The sequence below is a fragment of the Clupea harengus genome, chromosome 22 (assembly GCF_900700415.2).
Source record: "Clupea harengus chromosome 22, Ch_v2.0.2, whole genome shotgun sequence".
In the NCBI taxonomy this organism is placed as follows: domain Eukaryota; kingdom Metazoa; phylum Chordata; class Actinopteri; order Clupeiformes; family Clupeidae; genus Clupea; species Clupea harengus.
In genome coordinates this window covers 23264977-23282026 of record NC_045173.1, presented here as the reverse complement: position 1 = coordinate 23282026, position 17050 = coordinate 23264977, and the positions used below count along the sequence as shown (strand labels likewise).

Genomic DNA, 17050 nt, shown 5'->3' with positions numbered 1-17050 from the left:
TTTAAGAGCAATGCAAAGCTTTATTGAAGGAAAAGGACATTTTCTATAGCTTTCAAAGTCTACAAAATGTAGTGGACTGATCAACAACCACAACAGCTACTGATCTTTATTTTTTTCAAAGTGGGCAAAGATTTGCATGAATCTGCTGGTAGCAAAGCCATGGCTGATGACCCACTTCCAGTTTCATCTGATTAAAAACCTTGTGTCAGTATTTTTTAGATAATCTTCTTAACAAAAACCAAATTACAAATGAACATTAATGCATTCCCAATTCTAAAACATCACTTTCTTTACATATCAATGTTTTTATATATCAAACATTCACAATGTAGTCAGTGAGCTCAGCAACTGCAATTACATGTACTGGCAAAACGTTTGTTAAAGAGCACCCCTTAATTTCATCATCTTTGTTTCATCATTAACATTCATTAATTATTTTTTTATCCAAAGAATTATGCTTTTTTTTTTTTAGCCTGCTCTGAAACAAGGATTCTGATATATCAAATCATGTCTGCCACAACCTCCCTGACTAAAAATAAAAATCAAATATTCACTAACCCCTGTTTAATTGCCTTTTTGTGCTTTGAGTATGATTATGCAGTTCATCATATGCTGTTTTCATTACCTTTAAGGAAACAACTAAAATATAGAATAGGCATGTGGAGTATAATGAAAGGTAAGGGAGCCTAATCAGCTAGAGTTTAAAATCAGAGACGTGTGCATACTACAAGGGAGGAGCTCAGAACAGAAACATGTCAACACCACTGTGTGTTTCCTTATTCAGTCACACAAGGTACAGTGAAGCAACACCTATCAAGGAGAAATTTAAAAGTTCTAAGCAATTATAGGCATGCAAAAATCAAGAGATTAATCAAAGCCCTCTGCAAGAGCCTCACTGCAGTATGCTGGTTCTCTCACTCTTGATTGAGTTAAGTGATTTCAAAATGTATTTAGATCTAATGCCTTCCTCGCATGAACGCTTTCTAAAAAAGAGGGAATACATGGACTGGAGGATTGCACTGCGGTGAATTCAAAACAAACAGAAAACAGCAAGATTGTGCAGAGCAATGGCAAGTAAATGATGACACATACGATGTCAAACCTGATGACAGCTTGATGCAGAATATGTACAAAATCAAGATTATGGGAAACACTGTCCCCGATAATGACATCCACCCTACAGTGAAATATGAGGGGCACTGCCCTCGATATAAATCAGCTGGTAGGCAAAAACTACCTTCTTCTTCTTCACATTATGGAAGACACTGCTCCCGATAATGGTTCAGATTTACAATCAGAAATATACATGTCCCAAAAGGCATTTCACCAAAAACAGCCACTTTTTATAGACCACATGTTGATAAATTTGAGTGAATCTGAAGTTGCAAAAGTGACATGTTGGGCCTTGTCAGGGTTGTGGCAGTTTCTGGTGGTGTGGCTGTTGACATCATGTGTAATTCCATAGCAGATGCTGCTTTGTCAGTTTGACAGTATAACTGTCATAATTATGGAAGGCACTGCTCCCGATAATTATACACGGTAAAAAAGGCATTAAAAAATACTATTTATAGTGAACCCTGTCACTGATAAATAAATTACTAATAACATGATATTTCAGTGTGTTCTAGGTAGAATCTACCCCATGGCGAAAATAGAGATAGTGACAGAGGTATTAGACTTTATGACCCCATCACTTCCTGGAGTTTGCGTATGGTTCGTGTAACATCATAAGAGACAAAAGTAGGAACAGATTTTTTGAAGTGAATTTAGGAGCCCTGCTGTGTGTAACACAAAATAGCTGAAAGATCCAGCTTAACCTTTTCCTCATGGCACCTCAGCCAATATCAAAGTCAATCCAGGGACTCGGAGTTCTAAAATGAAAAACATACTCTAATGACTCTTTTAAGGCCATGTTAAAATTGTAACGAAGCAATCGGGTCACCTCATTCACTTTCAATGAATACACATATAAAGCCTGTGTCTTGGCACTACATCGTATAAAATATGAATTGTTCTTCTTGGCATTTCAGAAAATACTGCTGTGTTTTAGACATTTCAAGGCAACTTTGTAATTTTAGCACCAATGTATTTTTCAATGTAAGGGTAAACCCAAGCATGTCTTTACCACAGAGGGTCTATATGAGGTCTGTTGGATCAAGGGGGCCTGACAATGACATAAACCTCATTCTCAAGCGCTGAACATCTAATAAAGTAATCAGCTTGGCTTGACCTTTTGCTTGTAGTTTTGGGTTTAAATGTTATTATTCATGTCCCACACCTCCCCTGCAAGAGCGTTGGAACAGGCCTGGAGGGTCCAGGAAGCCAAGGCGAACTGGTTCAGAAGCTTGTCCACGTCATCACTCCCTACTGAGCTCTTCAACACATCCAGGTGGTCCACAAGGGCAGTGAACGTGTGCGGGCCCAAGCCTAGCAAGATGTGGCGGAATGGGGTCTTTGTCGGAGAAACATATGGGGACAGGAGATCGGCTTCCACCTGCGGAAACAGAACAACGGTGGCTGTTAGTCTCTTTCTCTCTGTAGGTCTAGGTTCCTCAAGGTTCCTCAAAATCCTCCTGGTTCGAGCACTGCACCTTGTGGGTTTATAACAACCTTCACAAAAGGTTTTTGAATCAGTCTAAGCAGTCAATAAACACATGGGAGACCTGTGGCTGTGAGTTGAGTATTTTTTGTCCAGGAGGAACATGCCATTTGTACTTGTAACATGGAGGGCAAGGAAAGAACACTGATAGTGCTGCCGGCAACTGTTACGACGATATAAGCACTAATAACACAGTGAGATATAAGCACTTATAACACAGTGAGATATAATAACACAGTGAGATATAAACACTTATAACACAGTGAGATATAAGCACTTATAACACAGTGAGATATAATAACACAGTGAGATATAAGCACTTATAACACAGTGAGATATAAGCACTTATAACACAGTGAGATATAATAACACAGTGAGATATTATAACACAGTGAGATATAAGCACTTATAACACAGTGAGATATAAGCACTTATAACATAGTGAGATATAATAACACAGTGAGATATAAACACTTATAACACAGTCGGAAGTGAGCACTTATAACACAGTCAGATGTGAGCCCTTTACCCGCATGATGCGGTCGTTCAGCATGCGACACTGCTCTGTGTCCTCCAGGTCACTGTTGTCGATGGTGTCAACGAGGGCGCGGGCACCACGGCCATACGAGCCTATGGCTGAGATGAGCCACTTGGAGGTGAAGTTGTTGGGTAGACGGCCAGACTGTGGCGGAAGGAAGACGCAATGCATGAGAGGACAATTGGATGACATGATCAGTGTTACCAGCAACCCTCTTTTAGTCGTTTGAACCCCCGGAAGCCTCCCCTACAGGTGAGCTCAACACACCTCCTCCTCTTGATGGGTATTTAGATATTATGCAATATAAGCTTGAAAAATATACATTTCCGCCCAAAAAAATTTAAAATAATCTGGAAAATGATCACATTCATAGTGTCAAAGTTCCACACTGTACTGACCTCCTGCAGCGTGTTGACTTTTTTATTGATCTGGATGACATGGCCACGGATGATCTTATCATATGCCCCAACACTCAGCCTGAGCAGATGGTCGTGTACCAGCCTGAGGGCCATGTGACCAGCGACCTGCCCTGCGGCCCGGACGACCTTGGGCAAGTTTGAGAAGGTGGCGGATTCCAGCTTCTCTCTTGTGTCATACAGGGTACCGAAGTAAGGATACTCCTCCGAGCCCTGGCATGAAGGAGAAGGAGGGAAGAGAAAGGAGAGGTGAGCACAAAGAGAACAGCAGGATGAGTGACAGACAGAGACTCAAAGGTCCTTATGGTTAGATCATAGGCAGAATTCTATTGCTAATGACTAGGGCTGAACGATTTGGGAAAATAATCTAATTGCGATTTTTTTTACCAAAATATTGCGATTGCGATTTAATATGCGATTTTTTTTTTTTATCCTCTTTTTCCCCCAACAAAACGTAATGAATGTTTTAAATATGACCAACACAATATTAGATACATTTAGTGTAAAATATTCTTTCCCACATTTTACATTTTTATTTAACTGCTCATTACAGAAACAAGAACAACAAATCGGTGGCTTTGCCACTGTGCATTTAAGTAATTTTAAAAAAGTCATTTTAAGTATAAACACTAGGCATGCACTTTTTAAACACTGTGTGCAAAATATACCATCTTAAAAAAAAAAACGTTGCGGTTAGAAAATCGCGTTCTATCATATCGCGATTTAATCGCAAATGCAATTAATCGTTCAGCCCTACTAATGACGCAAGAAAACAACAGTGAAAGGGTCAGACTCACCTGGCTTTTAGTAAACCGGAAGGAAACAGATGGAATCCCAGAAAAAGTTATGAACGGGTAGGCAGGGTTTGTCATCTTCAGAGGCTCCAGACTGTTGCAACAACCAGCATTATCATTACATTACCGCTGACACCATTAAACGGTATAGCCAAAATGCCGATATTATTGCTTTCAAAATGTTAGTCTCACTCACACTGATGTCTCCCAGCTGGGCCCTGACGCTAGCGCATATAATGTTTTTCCAGGGTTACTGACACTGTTCACCTGTCGTGGAATAAATAACAGCACTATTCAAAAGTAGTCTATCCATGTGTTATTCATGTCTACCACATCACACTAAAATATTATATATGTTAATAATGTAACACTTACTAAGACCAAATAAAAACGTACTGGTCAGGTATATACATATTAAATGATGTTCTAGGCACTGTCTGAGTTAACACAGTGCCTGTTAGTGTCCATCAGCATTCTCACCTCCTTCAGTGTGTCTGAAATGAGGCCGTTCATCAAGGGGCTTGCACTTGCTTTAAAGGTGTCAGAACCTGCATGTGCAAAGAGTGCGGCATTAATACATGTAAAAACATATTTCAGTCATTTAGCTATGCAACGACACAACCACTCATTCAATGAATTAAGTCAATCACCTGTTACTACTCCGTCCAGGCTGATGTAGGAGTACGCCTTCATACTCAGAGATGGCAAATAGCCCTAAAGAGACACATTACACATTTCAGTCTCAATGTCTAGATACTGAACTCCGTTAGTGTTGGGGGATTTATTGCATTAGTGAAGTTATATGCAAAGAGTGTCAGTTCTTACCTCCAACCACTCGGTGGCGCCAATATTACCATATTCACCAGCAGTCCAGCTGGCAAAGACTAAACTTCTCCTGGGCATGAATCTGCCTGCGTGAGTGAAACAAAGCTGCACTAAAAACCAAAATCTCCAGAAGAGTATATCTATCTATCTGAAAATGAAACCACCACACTGCAAACCATGTTGGCCATGCTAGCTGTGGCCAAATAATTCCAGAATGAAGGAAGATGGGGCGACAGTGGTACAGGAGGTAAAGAAGTCGTTTAGTAATCAGAAGGTTGCTAGTTCGATTCCCTGTCGAAGTGTCCTTGAGCAAGACACTGAACCCCTAATTGCTCCTGATGTGCAGTGTGCCATCAGTGTAAATGTAAAATGTGTATACATTGTAAGTCGCACATATGTAAGTCGCTTTGGATAAAAGCGTCTGCTAAATGACTAAATGTAAGATCTGTGAAGCTTTTACATTAAGTTTACATTAGCCTTGGCATCCAGTATGTACCATACTTCAACCACTTGGCATAGATGGATCAATAAGTTGTAAAGTGTGAAGTAAAAAAAAAAGTGTTTTTAGTTTTTATAACACAAAGCATCTTTCATTTGATTCCACTTGACGGTTGACACATAAATGATTTTACCTTCTCTGATCATTTCGCTGATGGCCTTGGCCAATTCCACCAATAAAGCAGTGCCCACAGTTGACTTAGCAAAGCCAGGGCCCCACGCATCTCTCTGCGCTCCAATCACAACATAGCGGTCTAGAACACACAAAGAGAAAGAAAAAGATGTCCAAGCAGATACCTAAAGGTCTCTTTCCTTTTCGGTAAGAAACAATCCATCCAACCACAATGGCATCTGATTGGCTAGGAGACACAATGTCCTAGCTTCTATGGTATAAAGTGGGGTCAGTTCAATGGCAGAAATACAATAGAAACCAATCTGGCAAAGAGTGCTACCTGCATCGGTGACACCCTTGATGACACCAAACACGTTGTGAATCTTTGTCTCCACCAGGACATTGTTCACCTCCACAGATACAATATCGCTGAGATCTCCCAGCTTGTACAGCACTCCAGACAGCCCGCCGTCTTTCCAGCTGCGGGGAGTATTCCGTCCCTCCATACCCCTGAGGAGTGGAAAAAATGGTGAATATAGATAGTCAGCAACAGTTACACACAAACTGATTTATGGTTAAGGTTATGGTTATGGTTAAGGTATTACAGACACCGTTTTACACAGACAGTAGGTTCAGTTAGTGATGGAGCAATAGGACGGTCAGATGTTTGGTCAAGGTTTTTCCCCAAATTTCCCTGTCCTTCATCAGGGACACCTTTTTTGATCCTCTTTTGAAAAAAAAATAAGTAATATGTCATTTTGGTCAAGCACCTTTCAAGCAACATCATGTATTTCACTAGTTCAACAGCACTGCCGCATGATGTCCAGCTGAATGTTAAAGCCATGGAGACTAATTCAATTTTCATACACTATCTCCCTTTTCATTAAATCTCCTTCACTTTTCTTAAAGTGTTCCTAACATTTACGCAGTTATCAATGAAGCATATACTGTCTTCTCAGAGTGAGGTCTGCTAGGGCCCAAGTAAGTTATAGTATACACAGGGTAAGACAAGTAGCAACCATCAAATCTGGAGATGACCTGCTTTTCAATCGTGTAAATCCATGACAAGCATGGATAAGGGTGCCTTGTAGTCAACATTAGAGTTGACCTTGTCAGCTCGGTGAGTTTGACAACCAAATTTCAACATAACAAATAGCAGTGCACAACTTTAGGATGTCCTCCATTTTAGGGTCATAGAAGTGGCCACTCTACAAGCTGTTGAGACCAGGGCAACACCTCAGTCAGCACTGCTAAATATCTTTTGTGGAGGTATATGTTCCTTACATGTATGTACATGTAGCAGCAGAATTTGTTAATGGTTACTGAGCCAGGTAAAGGATCAAATACTGATTCAGTTGTATGTTGGTGTGATGAAAAAAGATGGTTGTAGTTTTTAACTCTCTGAACCTAAACACTTCCACATCTGATACATGTGGCCTTCATTTATAAAGTACACTGCAGATACATGAGATCAGACACAATGTTGTAAATGGCTTAAAATACCTCATCAGAGTTTGGGCCATGATTGGAGTGATGGTCTGGGCTATGATGCTGGGCAAGCCAGAAGAGCGAACAGGGGAGAACTGGGTGTGGTTGAATGACGGGAAGCCTGGTGTGTAGGGATCACCTGAGCCAAGATGCACCTGAGGAATAAGTACAAAACAAAATAACCAGATAAATCAAGCAGTTTCAACTGGAGGGAATTCATCAATTCTGCTGCGTGAGACAGAGAGAAGATTAAAGGTGATCCAAAACAAGGTGCTTACTTAGGTGGATTTTAAGTATAATACTTAACCTCGGAATAGATAGTGTAGTTTACAATTACTGACAGTTACATAGTGGAGTTCGAAAACAAAAGTCGTGCCAAGTGGGCAAATAGATTTCTGGCAAGTAGCTAACTAGGGCAATTTGAGTGCCCTTTCAAAACCGTCAAATGACGTGTAATGGGCCTAAGATAAATCAGACTTGAGGTTTAGCAGCTAAGGGTAATTAGGTTAAGATATGCTGTCATGGGAAAGAAACGGGCACCTACATGGCCAAACAGCTGAGTTGTATCACTAAGGTCATAGTCAGCTGGGTCAGGGTAGATCAGGACACCACTTGCGTTCATTTTTGCAGCATTATCCACCTAGAAAATACAGCAATGTCAAGGACTAATACAGGGAACATGTAATATGGCTAAAATTGGTTAGTCTAGTACAATTTGTGACAGATGTATGTTCATCATCCCTTATATGTGTGGCTGCATGTAATAAATCACTTCAATATCAAATTAAAAACTAATATAAAATTGCTGCAATTAGGGTAATCACCACTCTGTATCTGTATCTGGTTCTTCTATTTTGACCATACGACACTGACCTTCTCCGCAAAACTTATTTCTCCAGCTCTGACCAGGATGATCTTCCCATTCAGGTCAATGCTCAGGTCTTTCAGGTCAGCAAAGTCTTCCAATCGTCCATAGTAAGCATACAAAACAGCACCCTGAAAGTCAGTCAGACAACACATTACTAGGACAGTCTCTTCAGCATACTACATCATACTACATGCTACATGCTACATGCTATCCCATGACAGTTAGCTGTATTCATAAACTGGCTTGGCACCTTGACACCTAAAGAACATGTAAAGTGAACACACTTCTATAACCAACTTAAGCACTTCTGCCCTAATCTCCCCTAACGATGCCTGCATAGTGTGTGGTTATAGAATACCAAAGTGAAGGGTGGTGGGATTAATCACCTCTGCTTTTCCAGTGGCACTGTAGGCCAGGTAGCCTTGGATGGAGCCCAGGCTCTGGCCACGGAACGTGACCGTGTTGGAACCAGAGGTAGGTGGAGCCTGCAGCTTCACGTAGTGCTCATCATTCCAGGTCTTCATGTTGTTCTCCTGGAACCTCCTCAGCACTTTGTTGGCTAGTGCCTCATCACCAGGGGATCCAGCCCGGTGGTCAACACTGGCAAACTCACTGATTCCAAACAGAGAGAATAAGGAGTGAATAAAGAGGACTGAAATAGAGATACAGAGAGAGAGAGAGAGAGAGAGAGAGAGAGAGAGAGAGAGAGAGAGAGAGCGACTGAGATCCACAGTCTGAGAGGGATGGATGGATGGATCAAGAGTCATTTACTATCCAGTTCAAAATGCATGCGTCAAAACTGATGCAATGAAAGATTCTTATCAGGATATATATTGAATGACACAACACATCACAATATTATAAAAGTATCACCATAGTACTACTGAAAGTAATTTTTGTACGAAAACTATTTTTTACGTAATATTTTAGAAGAACAATTTCATATGATAGAAGTCTGTAATTTCATTCCTACTACATGCATTAAGTAGGTACTGCAGGAGGTATTGTACAGTATTGTGAAGAATAGTATCACATTCCAACGATACATAGTCATATCACAAAAGCTCTACTAACCATCATGGCAGAGCATAGGAAGCCTGCTGAAGGTCAAAGCACAAAGTACCAAAGTTTAATGAGATTATACTAAATAACAATAACCTAAAAGTGGAGGGCACGCATCTCCAGAAGTACCGTTAAAACAGCACTAATATCAAACTGAGCGCACACTTGCCTCAGACTGGCCTCAATCCGGCTGACTGTCAGCTTGTCTCCTAGCATGCCTTTGACCTCGCCCCAGTCTAGTTGTTTAGGTGCAAATGATTCAGGCTGACTGCTTTCTTCATCCGTAGACACACTGACGGCACGGTCACAAGTTGGTGAGGCCTTATCCTGCTTCCGATGAACCAAGTATCCAATTAGATAGCCTAGAAATAGACAAGGTATGGGAAGGGGTAGAGAGAGAGAAACAGAGAGGAATAGCGATAGAGAGAGAGATCAGAAGGCGAAAAGAGAAAAAATGATTATTAACAGAAAGAGAGAGACAGGATGAGAGAATGAAACAAACACAAAACTGCGATGGACGGCCACAAAGAGAAGTGAGCAGCACCAAAATCAGAGTTTATAGACATTCATAGATGCAGATTCCAACTATTGCTCCTTTGCTATTCAAATCAGAAGGTACATTTGCTGGGACTTTCACTTCCTACTCTTACCTCACGAGGCCTAATTGTTGTCATCTGAGCACGCGGACACACTTACCAATGATGACGACGAGCAGAGTGGCCGCGACCAGGAAGCAGATGTTTTTGGGGGTGCGTTGTGGCTTTCGCCGGTAGGACTCTGGGTGGTGGTGTAGGTGCTCCCCCACCCCGTTACTTTCCAACTCTTCCTCCACCTCAGGGGAGAGTTTCATTTCCACTTGGCTGTCGCCCCCCTCCATGTTCTGGGTCAGGCTGAAGCGTGTGTATGAGCGGGGCTCCCCGTTGAACTGTGGTTTGGGTGTATGAACAGAGGTCAAGGTTGAGAAAAACATAGGCTAGGAGACAAGTATGTAAACAAACAACATACTTATATGCTTTGTATAATATCAGAAAAATCTCCCTGCACAATTTTTACTCTAACAATGTTTCGTACAGGTCTACAAGTGATATTTCTCTCAGCAACAATGCAGAGCCACTGAACACTAGAAGGCCAATATCATTTTTGTGATATATCATTTCTTGCGCACAAGTAAAGTTTACATGTAAAGATGGAAAATAAACCTGATGGCGAAACTAACTATTTTGGATATCGTTGTCCTGGCTTGGTCCATTCTGTCAGCACTCCAGGTGACGAGGAAGGGCGTGAAACTTGAATTATTTTTAACCGCACTTTAAATGGGACAGATTTAGGCTGGAAAAATAAAATAATAATGTGTGATATGATAATAATAATTAAGAAATGTTAATTACCAACACACAACATATTACACAACGTTGAAGGTGAACTTTATGTGAAGTGAATAATGTACCAAATAATGTCATTCCCAAATGCATAACAAGAATAGGTAGGGATGATGAAAGGGGACAAAAAAATACTATGAATAAATGAAAAAGCCAAATGAGCACATAGGCATCAAATAGGACAATGTCGACATGCTAAAATATGCAGGACAATCCCTCGACCTGGAAAACTTTGGTTTATTTAACTGTAAGCCGATATGTATTTGGATCTGAAACTTACTTGAGTGTTGATTTCACCTCTTCTCCACTGGAATCTACAGTAAGAGAAACAAATGTTAAACATGCAGCGTTCAGCAGGATCCCATTCACAGCCCGTAGCCTTGAACTGCCTCCACCCCTTGAAAAAACAGTGATGGTTACAAAATCTTTTCGAGACTGCTTCATATTTCCTTCAGGAACTGTGTAAACATGTCCTGGCGCATACTAAGTTAACATTTTTTGCTATAACATAGAACACTTTTTAGGGCTATAGCTGTGAAATATGTAACTGAAACATTTATACCGCATGAACGAAGTCTCAAAAGCTACAGGTTATAGCAGGCTAATTTCCAGTACATTTTACATACACATATTTTACACAATAATAGTGATCATACAGTATCTTACACAATCTAAGCCTATATCCTGTGCAGGTTCCTTCGACGCCATATTTCCACCTTCTGCTTTCACTGCCATTTATAACTAACACCTGCCCGGCACCTGACCAACTTTTTCTAACTTAAAAATAGGTCAAACCGACTTCCTGCTGTCTTAATATTCATCCTCTTCATCTAGATGGTGAACACTGCTCTACCATATTGTATGCTTCCTGCAACTGTACAGTTGGTTATTGTGGTAAGCATGAATCCCCCTGAAAGGTGCCGCAGTAACCTAGCCTCTAGCCCAGTTGGCACTGAGGCAAGGACATACCAGAGAGAGAGCATGATGGCGTGACAACGAAGGACTGGTGCCGGCTTTGTCCTAGTTCCTTTGCCAACAGCAAAGGCACCAGTGAAGTCCACCTTCACTATGGACTCCAACAGCAGATTTAAAAGGTATTACAACTATAGACACTAGTCACCAATGTTATGTTGTTATGCTATATAAAGGATAAAAACTAATGGCCTAGCTTGGATTCCTTGAGGATTTCACAAAACCTGCTCAGTAATCAGCTTTTCACGTTTTCTAGACATAAACAGACAGACTGTATTCCAGGCAGTGAGTGGTGACGTGACCCTGAAACACAGGGTCCCAGAGCTAAACGACAGTTAGAGATGAGACCAAATTCTAGACCACCACAGGATGAACTGATTGGTTGAATAAGCAATTTAAAAGTTTCACAACCAATCAGCAGTCCATTACTGCATCTGGATCGCATTCAAATTCTGTTCTGACTTTCCCTGACATGTGTGAGCGAAAGATAGCCTGGGTGTATCTGGGTTCACGCCTGTCCTACTAGGAAAGCTAACCTCACGTAATCAGATCAAACAGCAGTTCACATTCCAAGCCAAGAAAATGTAGCTTTCTCAGGAGGGAACTAAGAACACAAGAGCATTGTAGCGGTTGTTTTATTCCAAAAAGCTGGTTGAAAATCTTCCCACAGCACTCGGGCTGAAGAGGAAAATCTGTGCTCATGTATCAAGATAGCTACCATCACTGTGGGAACAAGGAGTGCATCCCTGCCACCCCCCCCACTGACCAAAATTTACACTCCACTATTTTATCACTCAAGGCTATGGCAACACACAGGCTCCACAGCTCTGTGGGGGAGAGGTTATTTTCCCAGAAGCCAGTGAAGCCACTACTTCTTTTGTCAGGTTAACCCCTGCTATCACATAGCCAACTCAATCAGTTCCAAGCATGACAGATACTATATTTTGTCAACACAATGTGATCGCAGACAACCAAGGCCTAATGGTTACTTTTAAAATCCTCTTGGACGGACAACAGAAACCGTTACTTCCTTACTATTTTTAGGACTATTTTTTCACCCTGGTGATCCCAAGGAGTACTGGATCACATTGATTTTAATGAGCTATTGTCAAGAGAGTGGGTTTTTCTTTTCACATTAGCTTCCATAAAGTGATTCAGCACCACGGTCAGCTCTTCCTTCCATTTCTATTAACCTAGCTAACAAGCAACAGACATCAGAGAGGCAGCTAGCTCGCCGACTATTGTTGAAGTTGAAGTTAAACCTTGATATCCAACAGTTATTTTATGCTATTCCGAGCTGAAAACAATATTGTGCAATTCAAACTGCAAAATCAATGACACCAAATGTCTCTGTCTTCCTCTCTGGAGGGATTGTTAGTGGTTAGTGTTTGTTCAGTGGATTTTTAAATGTGCTAGGCTGTCTGGGGCAAATGAAATAGCACTCTCTCTCTCTCTCTCTCTCTCTCTCTATATATATATATGTGTGTGTGTGTGTGTGTGTGTGTGTGTGTGTGTGTGTGTGTGTGTATATGTGTGCCTGTGTGTGTGTATATAGACAGAGAGAGAGAGAGAGGAAGAAAGCTAAAGCAAAAAGGCCCACAACCTTGGTTAAAACTATACTTCCCACAAATATTGGAACAGACCCGTAATCCTGGAGGGGGGATAAGGGATCTAAAGCCCCATGTTATCATGTGACAGTCACACTGGAGTTCAGAAACTTTATTCCTGTTGCACATTTACTCCACACACACACGGACCGGCTGCTCTCAGGCAACTCTTCTGCACAAAAAAAGACTACACTACACCGAACCAATAACCTATATCAACATCTCGTTTTTTGCAGTGCTGCATATCGTAACCTAATTTAAATATAACAGGTGAATGGAGCATTAATACAAGTGTAATACTAACAAATGACAAGCAAATTCAATTTCTAAGTGAGACACTCGAACACAAAAGGCGGGGAAATTGTCTATTTGATGCTTGTCATGAAGTGTCAAATTCACCTGCTGCAGACACATGACAAAAATAGGCTCGTCGTTAAGTTTGAGACAGTTACAACTCCTGTCGTCGTTAAGTTTGAGACAGTTACAACTCCTGTCGTCTATCCTATAAGCCCACTGTCAAAAAGAGGTCATAGCACTAGCAGAGACGTACAATTCGGCAACACAGCACAAGTTCATTATTAATTGTGCACCAGTGACAGCCATGGTGGATACACTTTAGCGTTGTTACTCCTATGTCAAGGTCAATGAGTGCGTTACTCCTCAACACGTGCCCTAACAGTGTATTTCAAGGCCATGCCGTTGCTACTTTTCGGTGGGCAAAAATAGGCTATCATAGGAATATATTAACACTTAAAAGTATAGGGTCCGACACTATCCGCAGGTGTCTGCAATTCCCAAACAAAACTGGCAAATTATTTTTGTTTCTCCCACATTGCTCCCAAATTACATCTTCTCATATGAATAACGCGTTTAAGTTAAGTTAAGTTAAGTTAAGACTACTACACATCAACTATATTATTATCAACCATGAGAACTGTCCAACAGCATAATTTACACCTGTCTATAGTTTAAAAAGACCAATTTAGACACATTCGTAAGCAAGGATTTCCGAGGAAGTCTCACCAATATGCACGTTCATTACCTTCAGAGCGTTCACGGCACTGGATCCCCCTCTGCTGAACTACAAGCCCTCGCGGGTTACTAGACGCTGCAGACAGACAGTGCTCTTACGTCAACTGCCGTCACTTCCGCAATAGCCAGCCTGTTCTTGAAACTGCGAGGAGTGGTCCAGCTGACAGTGGAATAACCTACGGTGTCTGCTTGTCGGCTTCTTTTCAGCTGAACATTGTTAAAAAAAAAAAAAAAAAACGTAAAGGGCGCCTGCATAAATCATGAGCTTGACCAATGTAGGTTAGGCTATGTGGTGATCTTACCACTCAGGGACATTTGCTTCAAGGTTCAATCTAATAAATGTCTTGTTATTTAACCAGTTCACCGCATGTAGCTTGTGTCAACGATGACTTTACAATGATGACTTGAATGAATCATAGGCTTTCGATCACAAGTGCTGTACTCCAGTCGTTGGGTGATAAGCACGTCTATTTGGGTCACCCTAAATGACCCCCAAATCGGAGTGGCAGGCTCTGGCCGAAGATGGCGCAAATGCAAATAGTTATTATTAGTAGGCTAATGACAACAACGCCAATAACAAAAATACATAATTTACTGACACATTATTAATATGTTATAAATGTCAGCAATATTTCAATAATCATACTAATAATTAGGACATTAGAAGAGCTACAGAGTGGATATTAAGGAGTGTGCCTTCTTTAAAGATGCTCGTTCAGCACCGTGCACGTGTCCATGCCAGAATACCCAGAAATGGAACAAAATCCAAAGCCAAAACCATCCAACCAGGCGGACGTTTTTCCATTTCAACTTCTCTACTTCAGTCCATTCCCACCTGTGAAAATATGGTCAGGGTCAGGGCTTTTAACTTCATTCTGGGCTGAGCGGTATATTAATGCCAGCAAAAAAAAAAGTCTGTTTCAAAGTTGTCAAGCCACTGTATTTATCAGTAGTGCAAATCAGTCCTTAATTAAAACTATTTCAATTTGATAGAGCTAAGAGTTATATTTTCACTAACATGCCTGTTACACACATTATATATTTCAGTAATAACAAAAACCTACACAGTGAAAGATTTTCTTCTAACTTCAGTCAATCCTCATGGGCACAGATTTAGCATTCTCCCAGCTCAGTGAATGCCCCTTAATGAGCTGTAATAAATGGTTGTTGTAGCAGCTGGATTTCCAGCTCAAGAATCTGAGACTCCTGCTGGCATCCCAAAACCATTTGTCGTTTCCCCCCTTTTCGGGAGCAAACAGTGTTGCAATTCTATGTAAAACCACAGTTTTCATTTCTGAATGGTCAATAAAAGCTGTTCACACGAATCAGTGTGTCTGCTGTCAGTGGAGCACTGTTTTAGAACTTCAATCTAATAATTTCAGATCAACAAAATAAGGTTTGACTGAAGGTCAGAACAGTTTTCTGAAATAGAGCTGATTCAGTGTTCCCTGACTGGACATCTTCATATAGAATTAAGCAGTAAAATAACTTTCATTCTCTACTGTTTTTTAATGTAGGCTACAAGACTACTGTGGTAGGTAGTGAACCAATAGAAAATGTATTATTATGTAAATCACAGGTTCACAGCCAATTAGAAGATGAAGGGACTCAGTTTGACTCCATTGAAGAACATTTAAAGACTCCACTAGAAGGAAGCCTTTTAATTCCTGAAGAACCCCAAACAGTTTGACCATTTTCTAATGAAACACATTACTTTATGGAAACGGTTCTATTCAGAACCCTTTCAGCTAAGAAAATAATCTTTTGTTCCAAGCAATCCATCATCTAGCAAGAACCCTCCAATGTTTCTCAGTACAACATTTAATGATTCTGTTATAGAAAGATCCATTTTTAAGGGAGTGTGCAATGTTTGGATATGGTAATTATGTATTATGCATTATGTATCAATGTATCAATGTATCAATGTAATCAGCTTATCTATATAATGTTAAGTATCAGCCTACCGGTAGGCTATGTTAGGGTGTCATACAAGTCAGATGCATCCTGGCATCCTACCCCTAAATATGAATTAATAAAGAGCAGTAAACAGAGGACAAACATAGACCCTTAACACTATCTACTGTATATGAGTTCATGTCATGTTCATATCAGTCATGAAAAATCAATCAGTCGGTAATACACTTCCACAGTGACAATGATCAAACTGTGTTCTGCTTATCTGTTTAACTGATTCATCAGGGGTATATCAAAAAAGTGCCTCCTGTGTGTTTCTATTGGTCACAGAAACAGTGCTAGGTTATCAAACGCATAGCGATATACATGCATGTAAAACTGATTTATGGGCTAGAAGATAAAGACATAGATTATAGTTGGACATCAGCTTTGGCATGTTTAATGTGCAACTTGGACTACCTGTTTACCACTATATAAAACAATAATTTTATGAGAACCAGTCTTATTAAGTCACATAGATATTCTATACAGATAGCGTGATGCTGACAAAAGCTTACATTTTGCCTTTGAGACTCAGAGCAGCTTATCATCAAAAGTTCACCTGGCCACCACCTGCACGGAGCCCTAAACAGATCATTCAGACACATCACACTGATAATCCCAAACTTGGCAGGAGTAATAACAGACATCTTTTGTCCTCCCATCAGAGGTTAAACGTGACGGGTGTCATTACGTTGAGCTCCTGTGTGCTCTGAAATTGGGTACACATCAATTATTACTTGTAGTGAAGGCGGTTATTACACAGATAAAATCCTTCCGTTCGGCAGATAGACCACACAGCCAGCTTGGTGGGAAATTTCACTGGCTCACATGGTTATGTCACAGACTAGGGATATCCTACCCAAGCCAAAAAGGACTGCTTACTATAACAATAATAGCATGTTTG

The 17050-nt window shown here is 40.7% G+C and overlaps 1 protein-coding gene across 5 annotated transcripts; it reads right to left on the bottom strand.

Moving 5' to 3' along the window:
- On the bottom strand, positions 1-14396 carry tfr1a (transferrin receptor 1a). 5 transcript variants are annotated; one of them, XM_031559528.2, is made up of 19 exons: positions 14182-14396; positions 10860-10893; positions 10417-10529; positions 9897-10125; positions 9370-9562; positions 8525-8750; positions 8144-8266; positions 7815-7910; positions 7286-7425; positions 6123-6292; positions 5805-5924; positions 5173-5258; positions 4998-5061; positions 4828-4895; positions 4544-4614; positions 4351-4441; positions 3536-3766; positions 3129-3281; positions 1-2494 (listed from the first exon to the last, which is right to left on the bottom strand). In XM_031559528.2, exons 3-19 carry the CDS (start codon positions 10447-10449, stop codon positions 2252-2254), a joined length of 2337 nt encoding a protein of 778 aa, XP_031415388.1. In that variant the 5' UTR covers positions 10450-10529; positions 10860-10893; positions 14182-14396; the 3' UTR covers positions 1-2251. The 5 variants fall into 5 exon arrangements, with proteins under 5 accessions (XP_031415388.1, XP_012681834.2, XP_031415389.1 ...); XM_012826380.3 differs by having other exon boundaries at positions 14201-14396; XM_031559529.2 differs by lacking the exon at positions 14182-14396 and adding an exon at positions 11549-11913.
- Between the last annotated feature and the right edge of the window lie 2654 nt (positions 14397-17050).